Here is a 23,073-nt window from a genome sequence, read left to right as displayed (position 1 = left end):
TGAAGCTCAGCATTAAGTCCTCATAGCCAATTGCTTGTGTGTCCTTTAATAACTTTCTAGCAGTGATTCATCTTCAGACATTCCTTTTCTTTCCTCCCTTGAGCTAAATCAATATAAGAGAAAGGCACATGCAAAAACTGTGATTTAGTGGAGGGCAGTTCCAGATTCCCCATACATGCTCAAATCCCCATGGCTTCATACGCTTCAAAGTGTCTGCCTACCCAGCACGGGGAGGAACACAGCATGAAATACCACACCAGGTACTTGCAGCAGTTCACACTTACTTCACCATCAGAGCAGACCATGGCAGCAATTCCCAAACTTTTCTGCTGACAAACCCCAGTGCCTGCTGCAATCAGCCTTTCCAAAAAGCTGGCAGCTCCAAACACTAACATGTGTCACTGCAGTCCTGCGAAGCTTCTGACCACCCTTGGCTGCCATGAACCCATCACTCTTTAGCAATAAGAAAGCACTGAATGGGAAGCACCTTCCGACTCATCAGAGGGGTTCTGAAGAGCAGCGGCCACGCTAAAACAGGACCTCAGAGGAAGGCAACAGCCGTGTTCATCGCTACGAACTCCAGAGGTGGTCCACAGGTGTCAGGAGGGCTGCGAACACCCCATCTCCTGCGGGAAGGCGGGAGCTTCGGCATGGCTGGGGGTCTTGTGGGGTCACCAAGGGCGTTGCGGGGTCTCATATCTTGTCTGGAGATGCCGAACCGGGAAGGAGGAAGGTGCTGCCGTCCCCGCTCCTGCTCCCGGCCCGGGCACAGGGGAGTCCCCGCACCGGCCGGCGCTCGGGACAGCGCTGGGCTGGACAGGGCGAGATGCAGCTCAGCCCCTCCGGAGCCGCAGGACCGACCTCTCCGGGGAGCGCACGGGAAACTCCCCGCGGGACACGGCGCTTCTCCTCCGCCCCGGGGCGAGCCCCGCAGCCGGCAGCCAGGGGGCTGCTCCCCGCTCCCCCCCGGCCCCTCCGCGCAAACCTGCCCATCCAAGGGGAGAAGGAGGGGGCATCGCCGGCCGCACTGCTTACCCAGAAGCGGGAGCCGCAGAACGTCTCCATGGCCGCGGCAGGGGCGCTGAGCCTCTCCCAGGCCCACGCCGGGCACCAGCGCGGGGGAAGAACGCAGCTCCCTCCCTCCTGGGCGGGCCGGGGGCGGGAGCGGGCCCGCCGCGCCCCGTTCCGCCCTCCCCGCCAGCGGCGGGACGCGCCGCCGCCCCGGAGCGCTCGCCCCTCGGGCCGGGAGGCGCCGGACGAGGCTCCTTCGGGCCGTGCGGTGCTCGCCAGAAGGTCCAAGGTGCCCCCTCAGCCCGGGCACGCCAAGGGAAAGGGCAACCCCCGGCTCCGCCGAGCAGCCCCTCAAAGGCAGAGCAGCCCCGGCTGGTGTCGTGGGGAGGAGAAGTGGCTGCTGCAACCATCCTCTGACTCCTGAGACCCGCCCTGTGGAAGGACCAAGCCCCCGGGAAAACATTTCACCCTGGTCAGTGGGACCTGCTGGGGCAACCAGACCTCTGCTCTTGGAGGGGGACGTGGGCTGTCCCCACACAGGAGGCAAAGAACACGCCGAGGGACGGTCACCCAGGGTGGCTGCATGCAGCTGGGTTTGCGGCTGACGGTGTCCATCCATCCAGACCACTCAGGCCAACGTTAACATCTTGGAGATGCTTATTGTCTCGCCTTTAGAGCAGTGTGGAGTGCGGTTGCTTCAGCAGGAGTTCAATGAGCATCACGTCTTATCCATCCCCCTTCAGCCTCTTCCTTTGTGCTGATTGCTTCTGCTGTAGACATGGTTAAACCGGTGATGTGGCTCTATTTTCAAAAGCCTTCAGTCAATAAATTTCACAGATACGTGTAACTAATAGATTTTTGTATTGTAGCACCTTGGACACGATCTGTATTTCACTTCACTGTGATGCAGAAGCACTGTTTGCTTTCCTCTTGGGCAAGACTTTTCCTACAGCATTATTGACCTTCCAGCACCTGCTGTTTGTCCACCCACTTGCTGTAGCATCTGGTTCAATAACATCATCTCACACAAAGCACCCAGCTGCCACAAATCTACTTAAATATTTTAAGAGTTTGAGTTTCCTTCCCTGCTGGAAGGTGAGAAACCTTCAGGCAGAAGGGTGGTATTAAAAACACTCACCAGAACAAAAAAGAGGTGAGAAGCACAGTGTTGCTGCATCCCAAAAATATTTCATCCCTAAAGAAAAAATACTCTGCTAATATTTTATGAATACCACTGAAGATGCTACAGGTGATACTCAGCCATGTGCTTCCTGTGAACAATGCTGAGAATTTGTTTTAGACATTAACTGTAATCTGGCCAAAGGCACACCGTTCTTATTAGTGTGGGAATACAGGATCTTGCGCAAGAGAAGGTTCTCAGGTGATTGACTACAAGATTCGAAATCTCCAGCTGATCCAAGGTAATCAGCACAATCACATTACAACCCTCTCAAGGAAATACTAGAGGAGCCCTGGCCAACGCGGTGAACCAGATCTTCTAAGGGCATCGTGGGCTGTCTTTGCAAGCCTTACATCAAACCTTTTGTTCCGTGGAAGTGCACCACAGTAAAAGTTTTAAGAAAAGTCAGTAATAGCAAGGAGTTACTCCTTTATGGCTCTTTAAGCCTCCTCTCCTGCAACAACCTCTGAGAGCCATGGCTGCAAGAGAAGTGCTGAGAATTTGATCTCTCTTGACACACAAACATGCATTTCTGTGTTTCTTGCACCAAGGAGCAGGACTCAGCACAGTTTGAGAATGTGCCCTAAATTAAGACCAGCTCTGGCACTGCAAGATGTCGTGGGTACAGAGGCACTCCACGAACAGCTGCCGTAGGCTGTGTGTACAGGAGGGGAGAGGTTCATTTTATCAGTGTACTGCACAGTTCCATTGACATGTGCAATGTGAATTAATCCCTGATTAAATTATTGACTTCAGTGGAATTGTTCCACCATATCTGTGGAGGAAGGTCCTGCATTAGGGTATTTCCCTGGATCTCATAGAACCCTAAAGGCGCCCTAGGTGGTTCTGCTTCCCGCTTCATGTTCCTAATTCACAGTGGGCAGCTTCTGCCCTCGGTAGCAGTCCGTGCCACTAAACAGGGATGGTGCTGGGGAGCGGGTGCCAGCTGGGGTGCCAGCTCCCCCACAAGCTCTTCCAGGTGCTGTCTGGCAAAACAGACCAGCAGAGAGGGGAGGAAAAAGGAAAAAAAAAAAAAAATCAAAGGCAGGAATATTAAAGTCTCAGACAGACAAGATGGGAGGGCGAAGCTTAAAAGCTCCTGCAAAGGGCGATGGGAAAGGATTCTGCTAAACCTGGTGCAAAAGGGAGCCTGAAGCACTATCTCAGGCAGCTAACTTTGGTCCCGTTTCCTTTTGATGAAGATGGATGTACCTAGAACATGTCATTACTCCTGTGATGTTCTCCCAAATGCAGGCTGGCTTTGCAGGAAAATGAAATGGCACCTTTGGTGCAAATATCAGGGAGGTCACGAACTCACCTTTCCTCACCGGACATTTATTCCAGGGAGTGGAAAGATCTGATCTGGGTTCGTTCAGTAATGTATTTGCATCCTCTTTTCTGTGCCAGCTGCACAGTAAAGGACTTTTAACCTGCTAACACATGGAGCAGCTCAGGGCAGCATAATCACGAAGGGCCTGCGAGGCACACCCAGGGGCACACAGCGGCAGGTTTGCTATCGACTGGGGCAGGACAGGAGGTAACGTGAGAGAGAAGCTGTTTGTGCAAGCACGGTGCCAGGTACAAGGCGGCTTTTCATATGGCACCTCGTGCTAATTTACAAAGCAGCAAAAGCAAAACGAAGTGTGGCCGCCTCTTGAAGAAATCCATATAAAGAAGGACATTTAGAGTTGAGGGTTGGGGAGGGTTTGAGCACATGCAGCTCTGGAAGTCACAGTTTTATGGTTAGTTGACTATAAATATCACCTTCTTTCCCTGCTTGGAACAGCAGAGGCTCAGCTTCCTTTCTGCGACCCACAGAGGTGCCACATTTTACAGATGGTAAGAAAAAGAGGCTGCCAAAGAAGCATTTACAGCAAGGCCCTATACATTTACTTTATAAGAAAGGGGATGACACCTTGTTTTAACACATGTAAGATGTAAACTTCTAACAAACTCTGCTTGAAGTCAACAGTGCACGAGTAGCAGCAGACTTTGGGTTTCTTCTTCTCAAACGGTCAATGGGGTTGCATACGGTGTGCACCTCTCTTCTGGCAGGAAAGCATTTAACTTTAATCTCCTCATTTCTGGAAAGCACAATGAGCACCCTAGAAGTCCCATGGTAAAACAGATGAGGGAGTGGGCTGGGAATTTGCAGACCCAGTTTTTACTCATAGCTCTGGTTTTAGGCATGTATCAGCTGCGTGGCTTTGTAGCAAGCGGTGGAAGGCAAGATCCTCCTTGCTGGAAGAGCAGAGGCGGCAGTTCCCTGGAAAACAGCGCGGGAGGTTGGGAACACCCTGCACTTGGCCTGAAGGTGCATTATAATGTCATTTAGTTCACTGTGGAGTCCACCCAGTGCATCAAGGCTCTGTAAAATGAGAAAATGGTGTACGTATGACTCCTCCAGGACACTGCGTGTAATACTGTCTTCCCCTGTGTTTCATACTGAGGATGATGAGCAAGAGAAGAATCTAGAGGTGTTAAAACTGCCTAGATCACCCCAAAATGACCCTGGCGCAGCTCCAGCAGTGAGCAGTCAAACTCTGAATGCACTGGGTGTCTGCCTCTTGCCTGCTGGATAATTCCACAAACATGCTCTCAGGTGCATAAAGAGAAACCTATGGCAGGTGTAACACACCCCAGCTTGTGGTCAGTTTAGCTGCAGAAGGTTCTTAGAGTGATGGACAAACAGCCACAGACAAGCAGCATATGGCACTTGGGCTTTCTGGGGCTAAAACCCAAACTTATTGTACTTCAGCCCCAGACACAACTGCCACAGCTTATCCTTGCCCCTGCCAGCTTGGCCACCCCACCAGTTCCTCTAATTTTAATGAACTGGAGCTGTTCAGGGTTTCGTGGCAAAATGGGCATGTAGAATTCGTGGTGTTTGTAAGATACTTGCTGCAAAACTTGCATCCTGTGTTGTTTGAATGAAGGGGGAGTTGTCACCAGCCCTTGGGCACGCTGAGCTGGTGACACCCAGCAGAGCGGTTCTGTGCTGCCTTCGCAGGTGTCAACATGGCACATGCTGTCCGCTGCAGTATTTTTCCTTTGTAGAATGACTCCAATATTAACTTCTTCCTGATTTCCCCCAGAACAGCTGGATTCTGCTTTCTGTTTCCGTAAAATAATCATTAGCACAGTAAGTAATTAAGTGGTTTAACCATCCTTTTCATTTCCCAGCTGGAGCTGCAGGGGTCTTTGGTTGCACTATTTAGGGTATTAAACAGATATGTAAAGATAATCTATTCAGGACCTTTGAAAGCCTGCCAATTATAGCATCCAGTGACTCAAGCAATAACAGAAAATGCCAGAGGATGTTGCAGGATTATATAGCATGTTGTAAACATATCCGAAGCATTGAATACAACATGTAAAAACCACCTTAAAGTCCAATCACCCTCAAATAAAAAAATGCCAGCAAGGCAAAGGCTTCTGCTGATGACGCTGAAGATGGTGCCAAACCAAACAGAAACAGCAGGCTACAGGGGACCTCAGGTGCAGCCTGAGCTAATGCGCACAAATATCCCAGCTAAACCACTTCATGGCATTGCCATCTAGTGACAAAGCCCTCAGCCTGCGCCCGAGCAAACACGGAACCTCTGAGCACCTCGCACAAGCCACAGAGACGGCACAAGGGCTGCTTGGTTATCCTCCTCCACGCTGGGCCAAGCAGAGGTTAAACATCACGTTTGAGCTCACGGGTTGGGAATGTGTCGTAGCTGCTGCAAGCGAGTGCACAGGCCGTACGGGACCGGCACGGATCGGCACGCACAGGGACCAGCGTGTGCTGGGCAATGGGTTTTACACGGGATTAAAAGGAGGCATAAACTTGTGCAGTGACAAAGCAGCCTCTCAGGTGCTGCCACAGCCTCCGAGATGCCAGACAGCCCTCCAACTGTCCCTGGATGGGCTGTTGTCTCCCAGGGATTTGCACAAGCCTGAGCCACAGCCGGGAGCGGAGATGAGATGTGCAGCAGCCCAGCTCCGAGCAGCTCCCACCAGCATGGAGCAATGCGTCTGCCTGCTGTATAGCTCCATGGGCTGGCATGGAATGTGGGAGAAAACCTTCCTCTCCTTCTACTGCAGGAAGAGATTTTTACAAATTCAGTGGTTGAAAACCCCTGCAGAAGTAGAAACCCTCTTTTTTTTTTTTTTTCCTTTCCCCCCAATACTGCACTGTTTCTGCAAAACTGAGCTAGGAAGCGAAGCGCTTCATGGGCAGCAGAACTGCACCGCAGGGTCCTTCTGACACGTTTCCCGGGAGCTGCAGTGTCACAGCCCCTGTCACCCGTGGGGCAGCTCTCCCACACCCGCTCCTTCCCCCGAGCCCACTAGATGGTGGCAAAACGCCGCGCTCGGGGATGCACCAGCCAGGGGGTACCCGGGGATCCCGACCCCTTCCCACCTCTGGGCAGCCCAAACCAGGCCTGTGTCCCTCCAAAACTTCACTGGCATTAACCCTTTAAACTGCAGGATCCTCACTTCCTAGTAGCCGATTACAGCCGGTCATTTACACGGTACCAGTAGCAATAAAGAGAGCCAGGCACATTTCTTCAAATTGCTTTTTCCTGCTCTGATTTTGGGGGGATTCTAGTGCAGGCCACGTCTTGTTGGCGTGTCTCAGTTTGTATCTCTGGAACACCTGAAAATCTAAAGACACAAACAGGTCTCTCCTATTGCTTACGCAGCTACTTGCAGGGTTTTGCAGAGCTCTGCCCGAGGGATGTGCTGTGCACGCAGCTCCTCCGGAGGGATGCTGCTCTCCAGAAAGCAGGACAGTTAGCCAAGTTCACCTAACTGCCTGAACTAAACCAGAAACAAATTAAATTTTAAGTGCTACTCCCCTAGATGTAGCTACCATTACATAGAAAACAATCTGGTTTCACATGACATCTAAATTACTTACCGGATAGAATAACGAAGTGCCATACCCCAGCTCCGCCAAGTTGAGAGCAAGCAGCCAGGCTGGGTGGGAGCCTTCGAAAAACCACAAGCAAAACTCAGCAAAAGAGCTTCATACAGGAATACTCGCAAAACAGAACAAAAAAAACAACCTCCCTCCCAAGCTTCTCTGAAACCCAGCACTGGAAATAGAGGGTTTTGCCATCCACTATAAGGAATTTCCATAGGGTTAAACTCACCTGTGTGTAGAAAGGTGCAAAGTACTTGAACCTGCGAGCTGCTCTGTGTTCCTGGCCCAGCTCAGTTTACCTTAATGCCATGAGGTGTGGGAATGCGCTTCAGTGGTTCCAGCCTGGTGGGGTTGGTCCTGCAGACGGACAAGGCAGATGCATGGCAGAGCTCACCACTGGAGCCCTGCTCTGCATGGGATTTTGCACAGAACCATATTTTCTCTCTGTTTGAGGGAGAACTTCCTTCCTGTTTTCTACTCATAGTTGAATGTGAGAGGGCTTTTATCAGACACCCTGTAGACAACATAACCACTCGGGACGCCCGTTTAAGGTCCCTCCCCTGCAGAGCGACCCTCAAGCCGTTCACGCTGAAGCGAGCAGCAGTGCTGGAGTGCCCAAGCGCCTGGTTCCTCCCACCAGCGGATGCTCCTCAGAGGAGACTCTTTACTTTAGGAGCTATTACAAATAACTCATTCACTAAAGACCCCTGAAGAGTTTAGGTTCAGCTGACTCTGGTGGTACCTGAGCAGCATCTGGGCTTGGAGCACACACAGGTGGTACCATCCCCACCAGCTCCTGCTTTGGAAGGAGCTAAATGACTGCAGAAGTGATGGAGAGAAGGCTGCTGTGCTTCAGGCTGGAAATCCTAAAGCTGCGAATGCGTGGAAAAGCCCAGCATCTTTCTCTTCAACACGTTTTCGTGGGCAAACCACATCTGCCCCTTCTCCTTCGCAGTCCCAGCAGCCTTCTCGTCGTTAAGCCCTTGCCAAGCCATCCTCTGCCAGCGTGGTGCAATCGCAGGAACGCGACCGATGGTCTCCTTGGTACACGAGCACACCCTGGGTGATGCGCTCGGGCCAGACTCGCCGTGTCAAACCGAATTGCTTCACAAAGGGCCGACATTTCACAATCTCTCTTTCAACTCCCCGTCCGCGGCTGCTATACAATACCTACTCCAACTGTTCGCAATTAGAACGTGACCAAAGATTTGACTGCCCAGAATGATACAGATTATCATCAGCAACAACAAAAAAGGGAAGTGCACGGTTGTTTTCTTTTCAAAAGCTTTTAATAGGACACATTTGTTTTTGTCATTTGTAAAGATTTACACTCATTTTTTGTCTTTTTTCTTTTTTTAAAAAGGAACATTTTAATCCAATTTTCCCCATGAATACCACCTTTCGTTGCCCTGACCAAAAGACCTCATTTTGGCCTCTATACCTGATACAGTATAACAATATATTAACTATTAAATACAAAGTTCTATAATATATACTAGGATGTTACGGACATTGCAATGGTACTGTGCCTACTCTAGTCACCTTGTGTAATAGTGTACATGGGTTATTATAGCCAAAGGGGTAGAAAAGGGGAGACTGGGGCATAGCCTAATTTACAATGGTAACGCTTTTGTTTTCTTTTTTTTGTTTGTTTTCTTTTTTTTTTTCCCCTCCTTGAACACACCTTGTGCTGAGTGCAATCCACAGAAGTCAAAAACAGTGTTTTCTTTGCCCTCCTCCTAAAAATCTACAGTATAAACAGCCTGTAACCGAGCTATGAAAAGTCAGTTCTATGTGCAAGGGGCTGCAAGGATGGAATTTACATTTTTCCAGACACATCTGCAATCTCTCTTTCCTCATGTGTCAGACTGGCAATAGCAGAATATCCTCCTGTCTACAGTAAATCCACAGTAGTAAAGTGCTGGTGTGCTTGAATGAACTAGATAGCCATGCGACTACTTTACCCTCAATAGGGGCTGAGTTTTGTGGGCGGGTGTTTGATACGGGTACAGTTCTCGAACAGTAATAGCACTGCAATATTGTAGAACTTGAGCTTAGCTGCTTACTTCTAAGCGCGACCTGGATGCCGGCTCTGAAACTGGGATCTACGCGTTGTAACACAGCAGGTCTGGCGCCAGGTTTATGAAAAGAAACTTGTAGATAAGAGCTGCTTCTGTTCCCAAGGTGCTACACAGACTTTTAACAATTTCTCTATAGATTTCTACAAAAATATAAAAAATTCTATCAACATAACCATTCTACAGAATTCCTGTGGATTTTGTACATTTTGTTTAAAAAAAGTCAAATTCTATAAAACCCCCCCAAAGGTATTTAAAATTGTCTTAAGATTATTGCACACGCTGCAGTACATTTGTATTTGATTTTCAAAAGGGCATCTAGAAAAAACTTATCCAGTTTAGAAAACAAACTATTTTACATGGATCTCTTTTCCTGAATGCATCATCAAACAATATTTTTTATTAGCTAGTCTTCACTGAATACTCACGTATGATGTAAACTTTTTGTTACTTCCACAAACCTTGTCAGTGGGCAACCGCCCAGGTATTGAAAATATAAGAGCCTTTAGGCTTTCTGTTACATTTGGAGTTGAGCATCGAATTAAGATCATATCACCATTTCGTGCCATGATTTCAAGCTAAAATGTTGCTTTTTTTTTTTTTCAGAAGCAAGTGACTGTACGAGTAGTATCATTCCAGCTACACAAACACACTCCTAATCATTAAGGAATAACCAGGGTTGGCAATTTTACTGGCCTAGCTATTTTCCCAAATTATTTAGTACATGTGAAAGGCAAAGCTAAGGCTCATTATGAGTGTAAAACCAAAAAGGGATTAAGAATATTTCTCAGGCTTAGTACACTGTAATTTTATTATTTCCTTAAATACAATCTAGGGGAAGAACTGATGAAAGGTTTGTTTGAAATCATTGCTTTAAACTGGCTTAACTCTGGATTTGGACTGGCATATCAAAGAGAACGGTCTCTATATGGGCCCGGGTTGAAGAGGGGAAAAATGTCCCAGCTGAGAATTAATCTAACTGCAGTAAATATTACAGAATGTTAATCCTTCTCCTTCAAATACACCGATTGCCTGACTTCCCGCTGAAAGCCCTTACATTTCTACAGGACATGTAAATCAATAGGGATTGTTTATGGAGTAAACATCCTCAAGTGAAAGTAACGGAGCTTAAGACCTCACATGAGCTGTTGGGTATAAACAGCATCTTCTTCCTGGTTGTATATTTGAAGCTAATGCAGATACATGTAGTCTTAACAGTCTAAGCTCTGAATGGATAAAAGGCTGTACATCAACATGTTGTAGTTATTTGAAAGGATCAGTAGTTCTTCAAAAAGTTACAAACTCCCAACTGACGGAATTAGCACAAATCCTCCTCTTGCTTGTGCTGGTTTAAAGACACGATACAGCAAAGCCTTATCCATGTATGCGGCTTTAAACCTACGACTATTCGCACACTTCAAACCACGCCTACAGAGTCTTATTTAGCCTACATCTTAAGGTGATTTCATCGAAGCTGAGTGAAGTTAATGTCTGGTTTCCATCAGTCTTGTGAAGAGCGGGAGGCGTCGAACCGGCCCAACCTCTCGTGATTTTCAGGCTGTGCTGTCCAGTTTTACAGATCATTTTTTTGCAGAGGGCATTAGCACAGAAGTAAACAGTTAATTTCCGAGATGACTGACATTAAGGACCTGTTGTAAAGCAAGGACATAAATTCTGCTTTTATCTACTTTGTATCATGATGTTGCTGCTTAAGGCTTTTGACAAATTTGAAACAAAATTAGAGTCAGGGTCATGTAAATTAACTCTAGTAGTGATAGCAAAACCCTTGACCTTCTAAACTGAAAATCAACAGTAATTTCAGTACCTACAGACTTTCTTACACAAATTCTGTAAAATAACTTGCAGTAGGCCTTGATTCTGTCGAACGCATAAGCACACGATTTTAATTTTTAAGAATTACTTGAATACGATCAACCTCAAGGCAGTTTAAGCAAGAGCTTAACTTTAAACATGTGCTTAAGCCCACTGCTGTGTCACGTCTGCACTGAGTTCACCCACTGCAAACCTTAAGCTTGGCCTTACTCTCCTTCCCAGGCGGGTGCAGAAAGGAGGAGCTCGAGTGCAAACGGGTAAAACTCGGCAGAAGAAACAGTCTGTCTGGGAAACACTCGAAAAACATCTCAGAAGTGACCACAGGCACGTATATAGATTATCTATTGATTTTGTGAGTCACCAGGGGATGATCTATAATATCCTCTCGTAGTTTGGTGTTGTGTACAGTTAAATGGCTCTATGTTCACCACCCTCAGACATCTCTCAGTGTGTTGTACCTTCCTGGGCTTGTGCATCTGCTTTCATTCTGGATGTTGATTTCATGCAGGATTGGCATATTATTTCATTAAGCAATTGCCACTGCTTTTCTATACTACTCAAACAATCTTTTCCCAGAATATTATTGAAGTCCAAGGGGAAAATAAATTACATTAAATAATTCTTATTTACTGCTGACTGTGGGATACATTTCCTCTGTAATGCACTAATTGGCTACATTTTGTGCTTTGCAAAACAAAATGAAATCCAAACAAAACAAAACAAAAAAAGAGAAGGGATTAAATATATATTTTTTTAGGTTAAAATATTCATAAAAACCAACTTTATCTCAGAAATATTCTGAGATACTTAAAATAGAAGAAAATTAAACGAGTCTTTAGTCACAAAATGTACTACATCCCGCAATACTAGATTCAATTAATTTAATAAAATATAATATACATATAGATTCTGCACATCGTATTGCTTTTACCTAAGCAGAACATATGCTTAAGTAAGCGTGATATAGGTTAACCACTCTTTTAACCAGCTGGTTCTTTAATCTTTCTTTGGAAAATTTTTACCCAGTGCCATTTTGGAATACAGAGTTTCTTTTTTTTTTTTTTTTTTTTCTCTATTACATGAAAGGAAGAAAACATTTGGCACCAACAGAAAAGTTAACTCAGGGGTCCATCTCCGTTTGATCAAAGGAAAAGCTAGGAAGTGTCAACAAGTCTTTCTTTGGGGTAGGAGATGCTGACATACTGTCTGGAAGCAACGAATCCCCTATATCCATCGAATCCTTGGACTCACAGGATGGAGCACGCCGCCGCAGGCAAATGTCTCCACCGGCAGGCGAGATGCTGTGAGGTCCCCTGGGCAGCAAACTCTGTCCATCGGGTGGATCTATAGATATACACGGAGGGCTCAGTTTTTTCTTCTGCCGCGTTCCTTGCAAGCCTTCCATCTCACTTACCACCTGACTTATGAAGCCAGAAGAGCTAGATGTGGAATGGTGCTGAGGGCTGTTTTCCATGGAACAAATTTCTATTGAATGTCTCCTTTGATCATCTAACCAAGAGGGCGGTTTTTTTAGAAGACCCTGGGTGTCTACGCTGTGGTATTTCTTCAGGTCCTTCAGTGTAACGTTGCCGGTATTGCCTATGTTCCTCTTAGGAGTGAGAGGCTGAGCCTCTGAACAGGCACTGGAGGCTGTACAAGTTTCTGAAGCGAAAGGCTCCGAGGAGCTGGTTATTTCAGATACTTCTTGGTCCATTGAATCTCCAGGTGTCTCCTGATATGAGTCAGTACAAGCACACGACGCTGGTGCCTGCTTTGAAATATTATACTGATTGTGGGAATGCTGCTGCGTATGAACGCTCGCCCGGCTCCATGCAGCCAGCTGTTGTGCTTCTGAGGGCGTCAGAGCCACTGGTGACTCCTCCTTGGGCACGGCGGGGACATTCGGGTCAGAGGGTTCACTCACCTCGGTGTGGAGATTCTCCTTGCTATCCAAAGAGTCATTCCTTATAGCCATCTGTATCAGAGCACGAAGGGATCAGGGAGGAGGGGAGATGCCAGATGAGAGAGACAGACCAAACAGAGGTTAGTACCAGTAAGGCACAACATTCCCAGGGCACTCAACCCTGCTGAGATACCTTGGCACAGACCTACTGACTGCTAGAACTCGACTTGCGCCATGAGTTCTAGCAATTCCCATGCTTCAGTCATCTGTGGGTTTGTCCCTATTTAAGTGACAGCAGAATTTGGCCCTTCATTCTTCCTAAATGGTTGAACTTTGGCTTTCTCCTCTAAGGATGGAGCGCTGCAAAACCAGAATACCCCCCACACCAACTTAGACATACTCCTGTTATGCGAAGGATGAGGGTCTACAGCAAACCCCTTTATAATTTTAGCAGCCCAGGTAAAGTGGAAGGGGGAAGACGTGCACATGGGCCCATGTATTCCCTTCTCTAGCTCAGGTGATGCTGAGGACATGGAGCAGAGTCCCCAGAGCCACCGCGCTCTGCACCAGCATCAGGGCACCAGCACATCCCTGGTTTTGGTCGCCAGGCTGGAGCTGTGACTCTGCACCATCGTATGGCAGAGGAGATGGACAAGCTGGAGTCCAAAACTGGACTGATAATCTGTAATTATTTCAACTGATTCTGATGCTTGAGATCAGGCTTCCTAAGGCACATTTTGCCTTGGCTGTCTTGAGCCGTATGCAGCATCAGTGCCTGCTGGCAGAGAGAACCTATGGCTGGTATTGAAGGCTTTGTCTCTTCACTGCACTGCATCCCTTGTCCAAAGGGTTTATAAATCAGCCACGTTAACTGGCCCTTAAAGGCAGAGTCTCAGTTTGAGAAGGCTCTTAAATGATCTTAGAGATTAAAAACTTCACAGAGAGATTCGGAGGAAAGGCGTACAGCTGGTCTCAGTTCTTTAGAGAAGTGTAAGGAGATTAAACTCCTCATACTAAGGAATGCTTTTGCGACGAATCGCCCCAAAATGATCTTAGAATTGATATAAAAATTGTCTCGCAAGGATCATTCGAGCCAAATGATCTCTATTCAGGCAGAGATCTCATCAGCTGCAATACGCACACGTGTGTGCGCAGAAGCACAAGAGGCTATTGCCACATCTGCACGTTGGGTTCCCTTTGTCACCTGTGAGAGTTGAAAGACTATTTGATATGGCAAATGATTTTGTCCAATACTGGTAAATCCTTTCTAGTGCAAATTTTACAGCATAATACTGGCAACTAACCACAGCCAAGAGTGGAGCTAATTCTGGTTTCCTCAATGCCAACAGTTTTAGTGAGTGTTTGGAAGAAGAAATCATGTTAACACCCTAAGAAGAGACACAGACCACAAAATAGTAGAATACAGAAGCAAAAAGTAATTATTTTCATTACTTTTGCTCGTACACCAACCTGTGTTGCACACGACAGTATTAGTCACCACCAGCTCTTTCTTTCCCTACGATACAGGCATCTTTGGTAGTTGTTAGTACTAACTGTTTGTACAAAAGTTTTACTGTTTTGTTGCAAAATAAAAGGACCTTCTGCCATCCCATTGGAGTGCACAGCTGTAGTAGCCACAGCCTGGTGTGGGCTACACCTTGGATACTCAGTCCTGGATCCAGAAAATCAACGTAGTTTTATTTTCAGGTAAAACTCCCCTGGAGAAAAGCTTTTGTGCAATGCGCTGCCAAGGAGCGTATTCCTCGGCAGGGAATGTCCCTCAAAGCATCCGATCCACGCATCTTCATCTGCAAGTGCATCACTAATTGTCAAACTTTCCAGAGTCTAAACTGCACGTTAGTGTGGGACTGTGTCCACTCTCCAGCACTCTAAAGGGAAAGGGCGGTTAAACACACGGGTTTTAATGATGGAGGAAAGTGCACGGACCAGGTATATGGTGGACAAGATTTATCTATGCACAAATTCAGGATAAGAAAGGGGACAAGGGGAAAGGAAAGGAAAGGAAAGAAAGAGGAAAAAAAAAAAAAAAAGAAAATAAATCAGAATTACATGCAATATATGTAACAATAAGGAAAAATGGGTATTGCAAAACAAAATGTTTTGCTAGTTTGAGCCATTGTGATGTGCTAGTAAGAAATTAGTGGTTGCAATAAAAGGAGCCAAGCAGAGAGCACTTGAGCAAGCAGAAGTGCCAGAGGTGTAAAGGGAAATTTGCCTCTTTAAGGCCTAAGTTTCACAGTGTCTGGCCATCGAGATTGCAGTTAAGAGTAACAGCAATACAGCTGCCAGGAACAACCTTACATCAGCCACACTGGGAGCAACTGGCTACTGGGGAGCACGACCAAGGCAACACCTCACCCGCCTTCGGAGGGATCTGTCTGGCCCATGGACCAAATCTGATCACTGTCCCAAAGCTTTTTTCTCTCAGAAATGTCACTCCAAGAGCATGCTCATGTCACTGCATGAGCAGAGAGAGGAGGGAGCGGAATAAATTAACCTAAACATATGAAAAGGTTTAGAAAAAGAAGCTTTCAAAGATATGAAGAAAATTAGGCTGAGGAAGATGGCTAACATGGTAATTTATTCTAGATAGATCAGTTCAAAAGGATGGGTCTGTTATTCATTAGAAAGCCAGAGAGAGCGGTTATGAACTGGAATCATGACATCAATTAGTTTCCCCATTAGCAGTGATTGGGGTAGCTGGCCAGCCCTGTGCAAACGAATACATGCTAGGAATTTCTTATGTCAATTTAGTATTACAGACTAATGTAATTGTTAACCTTGGTACTTCACATTCATTTTTAGAGCTTAATGAATCAACTGTCTAATTTGTCAATGTTGATTAAAAGATGAAAGAAATAGGAATATTTTCAAGCAGGAAAGAAATTGCTTTTGAAAAAAATTGAACTGATCTATTTTGCGTATATAAAACCAGGCACGAAACTACTGAAGAAAGCAGAGTTGGGGAATCAGACATGCCTCTGGTCCTGGTCCAGCTGCACAGTGAAATATGCTTAAAAACATGAGAGTGAAGCACAAGTTTAAATATTCTACTAAAAAAGAGAAATTTAAACTTATGCTTCCAATCAACCAGACTGGAATCTTTGATTAGATCTCTTAGATGTTGGGTTGAATCAGGATTTAAATCAATGCCAGGCAAAAACCAGAGATAACACCAGTTGCAAAATAAAATGTGTTCCGTTTTGCATATACTCAAACTTTTCAAAAGCGCATGGGAGATTCAAAAGGATCTTAATTTTCAGTTCTCACTGTAAAAACAGTATGCTTTCCATGATGGTTTCACATACAAGATATCCAGCTTCCTTCAAACAGTTTTCCCCCTTCGAGAAACTGGAGGAGCCAGAGGAAGGGTGGCCTGGGATGGAGTCTGCAGTCCCTGTGTCCTTTCAAGCACCGAGAAAATCACAGCAGTTAAGAATTAGTTCCTCAACCCCAACAAGCCCCTGGGGAGCGTTTGGCTGCATTTATGAAGAGGACTGAAAAAAATTAAGTGCTAACAACGTGGAGAACATTTAGGCCTGCTGCCAAAGGAGATGATACTCATCATGCACATTCTTTGGAGACTCCTGGATGGCTTTCAGATCAGAATCCATCAACCTTTTTGTTATTTCTGTAGGAGAATTACAGTTCTCCTGAGGTTTCTCTGTGAATCCCTCCTTGAATTTGAAGTATGGTTAACCTGGACACGCCAAAATAAAATACGGCGATATAAAACCTCAGCAGGTTCACGGTCATAAGTGTGCTTACCTGTCTGCGGAGCAGCCTTTCAGCAGAAGGAGAGTGCATCTGCTGGGAAACGCGGGGTTTGCTCTCCCTTACCAAATGGTCACGAGCTCTTACAGGGTGGAAATGGTCTTTTGGAATCTGCAGGAGAGAGCTGGTGTCCACGGGCTGTGACTGCACCGATGCCTTTGAACCTTGCAAGAGGGAGAAGAGACAGAAACGCGACGTGTTCATCTGGGGATTGTGTCCCAATCTCAAGGGTCTTTCGGAAAAAACACTCTGTTGCACCTTGGACCAGACAGGCATGGCAAAACCACCGAATTCAGCAACTGGCTCTCCGTGACTGGGGAAAAAGCTCCCACCTACTAATAAATTATTCCAAAATTGTCTGTTATGTCATTTTTCTTGGCATTTTCCTCTGATACAACTGGGACTAGCTCCTGTTAAGAACAGAAGATTATAAACTAGAAGTTCATCCGGACTGGCAATTTCTACATCCCTGCTCTCGGGCCAATAACTTTGCAGACAACCATACGTCTCGGCACTGCAAGGATCTGACTTTGAAAGACTCTACAAAGGGATAACTCCATACCTGAGCATATGCGGAGACCGACTGCTGGGATCTCAAAACCAGCATGAACACTGGAAATGAAGCGAAAGGGAACAGCACCTGGCAGCTTTCAAGGCCAGTTTCACAAAGCATCCCAGGAGAAGGAAATACACACTCTCCAACCTCCTTCTGACCCTTTGTGGTTGCTGGCTACTTCTTCTAAAAGGTTTGAAACTCTACATGCTCGGCCCCCTCCCACAGGCTCAACATTTTTCAAAACAATTCATTTAACCTGGACCGCATCCCAGAGAATCTCATTTGTCCTGGAATCTTTCCCAGAACAACAGCCCCATTACGAAGGAGTATTCAAACAAATACCTCCTGCAAGTGCCAGTGTTTCTGACAACAAAACCTTTCTCAGCTTGAAATATTATGGCTTAGTGGTGGTGATTTATTAGGGGTGCCTGGCACCTTTTGCTACCTTCACAGCACTTTATAATATTACAAACTGTAAGCAGGTAGGGGTGAGTTCCCCCACCCTGCAAAGCGGTGACATTGTGGGTGGAACAGGACAACGATGCACACGCCAAGATTTGGGCACCTTCCCCACCTCTGAGCGCTTTGGCTTGCTAAAGATGATTGGAATTTCACCAGCAGGAGAAAAATACAAAAGGTTTAATTGCTTTATGTGCTTATGAATAAGACATCAGCTTTACCTTCCCCAAATACTTCTACATATCAGTGGGAGAGTTTTTGCTGTGGATGTACAAGGGTGCAACGCCTGCTCCCCTCCTAAGCCAGGGCTGTCAGATGGGGCTATTCATTTCTCCGAGCTGGAAGTGCAATCTTGAAGAAAGAAGGGACTCAGAAATTACATACTTTTCGGTCAAGTTGATGTAATTTTTGTTCAAGACAGGACAAATGAGTCCAAATAAAGAGTCAAAAATGCAGCACTGGAAACTCCCGCTGTAGCAAATGGGATTCTTTAGTACGGTCAGGGATTATAACTCTGAGGAATTTCTTGGGTGTTACAGGGAGCCATAAATTCTGGCTGCACTGAAGGTAATGGAAGTTTTGCTGTTGACTTCAGTGAGACTTAACCAGGATTTCAGACGCACCTTTTGCATTATGCACAAACAGATTCTTTAAAGGACAGCTCTTGACCTTGAAAATTTTGTATTATGGCAGCGATTTCTCACAACTTCAGATTCATCTTCCTCCGTTGTGTCTGCATTTTTTTTCTGCCATTCAACAGTCGCTATTCATACAAATTCTTATTACTATGCAAATTTCAACATCATCTTTCTAATCTGTTCAAATCTCCTACCATTCTGAACAGTGCTGAAATTATGTTCTGCTTAGAGGCTTTCAAATGACAACGCTTGTAAAAACTTCTCTGTCTTATCTGTGACAAATGTCTAAAATGATGGCGCGTACGAAAGAATTAAAGACAGCCACATTCACTTACCAGCAGAAAGTAACCCCTGGCAGACAGAGTAAATTAAACACATTGGTCAGTACCAGGAGGCAGCTGCGAGTCCAGGTACAGAGGTACACGTAGAGAGAGAGCCCTCGGTATCTGCAATATGCTGTGTCTAAGAATATCTCTGAATTTAGCTCTGAGGCATATATCCCAACCACATGCATTGGGAAGGACAATTCTACACCCTCTCATTTTTCCATTCATCTCACACTGAGATCTCTCTCGATTCAGCACATTTATGTTCATTTTACAGGCATTTCGAGACACCGTTTTCCCTTCTTTCACAGATGTTCTCATATAGAGCTTCCAAAACCTGCTAGGATAGGTACTGCTGCAAAAACGCTGACATGAGAAAATATTTTTCTGCTGGGATTTTTGCTTCAGGGCCATAGCTAGCTCAGGTGAGATGATGGAGCCCAGGCTGGATGGACTGTAACCCTTGAGGAACCAGGCAGGCGGACAACCAGTGCTGACCCAGGCCAACCGCTCTCTGTCATATTGCCAAAAAGCCCATGGGAACGGAGTTGTCTTTAACAGCCTGGACTTTGTAAGCCATGGCGGGTCTTTGTGAGTTATAGAGGGCCCTTGCAAAGCCGTTCCACAGGTCTGGACATCAACACCTCACTGCAAACCCATGGCAATTGGTTGCCTCCTGCTGGTTAGCTTGGAAAATCCCAGCTATTGGGATTTCAGGATCATTGAGTCCAACCATTAACCCAACCCTGGCACTAAACCATGTCCCCAAGAACCTCATCTCCGTGTCTGCTCAAACTCTTCAGGGATGGTGACTCCACCACTGACCTGGGCAGCCTGTTCCAATGCTTGACAACCATTTCTGGGAAGAAATTTATCCTAATATCCAATCTAAACTTCCCCTGGTGCAACATGAGGTTGTTTCTTCTCATCCTATCACTTGCTGCTTGGGAGCAGAGCCCGACCCCCCTGGCTCCAAGCTCCTTTCAGGCAGTTCAGAGATCAGAAGGTCTCCCCTCAGCTCCTGTTCTCCAGGCTGAACCCCCAGCTCCCTCAGCCTCTCCCATCACACTTGTGTTCCAGCACCTTCCCCAGCTCCGTTCTCTTCTCTCAACTCGCTCCAGCACCTCAAGGGCTTTCTTGTCTTGAGGGGCCCAAAACAGAACCCAGGATTTGAGATTTGGCCTCAGGAGGGAGACAATCACTCCCCTGTCCTGCTCTGGTCCCAGTTGACAGATGTGTACCTGACTGGGACTTGTGATGTGCCGGGTTCCTCTCGCCCAGGGAGGCCGGGCAGGGGCTGGAGTAGGGTGGCTGGAACATGTAGCTGTCATTTGGCAGAGAGTGGGTCCGTCCCACCGAAGGCTTCCTCACGCTCAGCAAGTCCTTGCTGGGAGACAAGGTCAGCGTGTCATCTTTGGAGCGGAGATCAGCCTACAGGGAAAAACAACAGTGAGGAAGGAAGAAATCATGGGGTGGGAAGAGGAGAAGTGCCCAGAAACGTGAGTGACAGCCATTGCAATCAGGATGGCACGATGGGCATGCACATCGTCAGGATGGACGAGTTGCACAAATGGAGCTACCAGGAAGCTCTACCCCTCATTTTGTATTGTCAATAAATTGTCACACAGAATGGACCACAGAAAAGGAGGAAGCAGCACTGTAGTAATAAACCATGACTATTTCGGGGATGTGCAAAGAAGGCATCATGCCTCAAGGCCAGCAAAGGTCACATGCTTTGCATCACTTTGATTCTCTGCAATAACTGTAAAGCTCTATGTGCCCTCGTCAGCAAGTCAGACTTTTGCAAAGGTGAGTAGTTTCCTCTTCTAACAATAAAATAACCCCACAAAAAACACAAATACAAAAACTAGTTTACAGAATATGTTCACTATTCTAGCTCCCAGCACAATTTTATTGGTTTTTCTTCTCACATAATGAATAACTAAACCTATTTTATTGAAAGGGATATCTAAACCTACTGCTTAAGGGTTAAAGCCGTTCTTTAATTAGAAGGGATCTAATGCAAGCAAGGGTTATTGTATATATGTTGACTGTGGAATTTTTACAGCCAAAGAGTCTCTTGTGCAGCACCAGAGGCAATATCAAATGAGGTGCATTCAGGTCTGATTTCATAAGGAAATATCTCCACCCCAGAAATGTTCTTGGGTGTTATTATGTTGGTTAGTGTTAGCAAAAATGGAAGCAAAGTCAACTTCCATGGATATTTCTAATGAAAGAATTACTTCATTAAAAGTTCTCCCTTGAAAAACACAGAAATAAGATGTGACACTACTCTGATACAGTATATTTCTGATCATTTTTAGAAAACTTTAAATCTTACTTTCTGACAAATCTTCCCTTCACTCAGTGCATTACAGGTTTTCTGAAATAAACACTAGGATTTTTTTTTTTTGCAATGTTATCTATTAGTCATAAAACCCAAATTTCACTAAGGCATTTCATATTCACAAGAAAGACGATGAGATTGAAAGGAATTTACAAAAAGGAAGGGAAAAAAAAAAAAAAAGAAAAACAACAAAAAAGGAAGACCACCGTTGTAAATTTAATGAAGAAAACAATCTGCACTGTCATGCAGCATTAATTTCAGTCCTCAGGAACCTGCCGATATGGATATAGCCCAGATAAGAGATGCCGCAGCCTCCTGATGCAGCTCGGGGAAGGAGAGCGAAATCTGTACTGGTAAAGCTGAGACTTGGCTTTTAGGAACCTCTCTGTCCCTCCCCTCCCTGCTTTCCTGTTCCAAGCAGTATGTTTATGCTATGTAGCTTTCATACTATTCCGCTTCAAAGCAAAAAACATGGCCTGAAACCCGAGATTTCAAATTCAAAACCATTTGGATCCAAACACGAGAATTTGGATTCCATATCCTACGCAAACCCAACCTTTAATGAACCTTTAGCTTCATTGACAGGATCCAATACCACAGCGGGCTCGTTTCCACTTTCTGATCACCTCGGGAGAAATCTCATGAGTGAACTTTGTGAAAACCTTTTGAAATGGCTGAAAAATGATCTTCTGAGCCCAGCTCGCAAACAGAGTGGCAGGACCACATGACTTTTGGGTTCGCTGATAGTTTTAAGAAACACGTTGTTTTGGCTTGACTGAAAATCAAATTTGAGTTTTCCGTGAACCAGAAAAACGAAACAAAACAAAAAAAACCTCAACCCAAATCTATTTTGAGTCAAAACATTCTGAGTTGTTTTTCAACTAAAGCTGTGTTTAAATGAAGTCTAAAAATACTGCATTTAGAAAATATCTCCACAAAAGCTTGCAGTTTTTCAGGAGTTTGGGAAACTGTTTTGACCAAAACACTTTGTTGGTATTGACACAAATTCACAAAATGCTTTGTTCAACCTGGTTTTGCCTTTTTTTTTGGAGGAAAACCATGTCTCTTGGCTATACCCTTGAGACTTTGCTGCATTGTCAGACAGGTTTGTCTGATCTAATTCAATCCTAGAAGGGCTGTCTCCTCAGTCCAGCTCTCCAGACTAATTTTGAAACAAAACGTCCCATACAAAACGTTACAAGTAGTTTACAAAATCTTTCGCACGTGATGCCATGAAGCATGATGGGAAATATTGTCACGGTTTAAGAGATGTTTCCCAAATAAGTGCTAATTAGGATGACAATTGACTATAATGGCAGAAAATTTATCAACAACACAAACATCCAAAGGCAGGTACATGAACAACAACAAAGAAAACAATGATCCAAAAATGTTGGAAGAGGAGTTATGTCTGTTGTACAGCAGAAAAAAAGCACTTGACTGCTACACAGCTAAAAATGTCTAATGTTTCAAAGAGGAGATGGTTAAAGCAGGGTTCAAAATACTGGTTATTTCATTCAAAAAGAGACAAAATAGTCCAAATTTTTTTTTCTTTTTATTTTTTTTTTTTTTCTTCTTCAGCAGGATGACTGCTCATAACAATTCACAAGAGCAGCATCTCGGAGAGATCCCCATCTGATATTTGTAAAATAAACAGTCTGGCATCAATCATGCAAAAAGCCTTGTGGTGCCTGTGTTCATAAAGACAAAAATCCGTCACAAACCAAAGGGCTGTAGATGACCCCTCAGCAGAGGACACATGAGTCATTAGCTCATGGGTGTCTCTTCCACGCAACATCACTGATTTGTTTCAGATGGGGAGGAAATGTCGACCTTGACGCTTTCCAAAGTGGGGGTTTTTTACTATTTATTTTACTTGTAGAAAACACACTGTTTTTACATAAGACACCAAAGGAAAAATAGAATTAAATACTTGTTCCTTGCAAGGAGCCAAGTTTGTGGACAAGAGCGATAACAAGCCAGGACCTAATGGCATTAAGGACAACGTCCTGCTCAGGGGGAAGGTTGGTGC

General features: G+C 45.5%; 2 protein-coding genes across 4 annotated transcripts in view; both read right to left on the bottom strand.

The window, feature by feature from the left end:
• The window catches only part of ABCC3 (ATP binding cassette subfamily C member 3), a 47,709-nt gene extending 46,609 nt beyond the window's left edge, over positions 1-1,100 (bottom strand). For all 3 annotated transcript variants that reach the window (XR_010607222.1, XM_065647599.1, XM_065647600.1), the window contains exon 1: positions 1,036-1,100. Coding sequence is in view for 2 of the 3 variants with exons in the window: in XM_065647599.1 (XP_065503671.1) it covers positions 1,036-1,065 (30 nt within the window). In the remaining variant the exon portion in view is untranslated. The remainder of the gene's footprint in view (positions 1-1,035) is intronic.
• Positions 1,101-12,137: 11,037 nt separating this feature from the next.
• The window catches only part of CACNA1G (calcium voltage-gated channel subunit alpha1 G), a 139,757-nt gene continuing 128,821 nt past the window's right edge, over positions 12,138-23,073 (bottom strand). The window contains exons 36-38 of the mRNA XM_065648103.1: positions 19,936-20,125; positions 16,710-16,879; positions 12,138-12,992 (exon numbers count right to left, since the gene is read on the bottom strand). Coding sequence (XP_065504175.1) covers positions 12,138-12,992; positions 16,710-16,879; positions 19,936-20,125 — 1,215 coding nt within the window. The remainder of the gene's footprint in view (positions 12,993-16,709; positions 16,880-19,935; positions 20,126-23,073) is intronic.

The sequence above is a fragment of the Caloenas nicobarica genome, chromosome 18, assembly GCF_036013445.1.
Source record: "Caloenas nicobarica isolate bCalNic1 chromosome 18, bCalNic1.hap1, whole genome shotgun sequence".
Taxonomy (NCBI): Eukaryota; Metazoa; Chordata; class Aves; order Columbiformes; family Columbidae; genus Caloenas; species Caloenas nicobarica.
The sequence above is the reverse complement of the archived record's forward strand: the minus strand, read 5'-3'. Positions and strand labels throughout refer to the sequence as shown.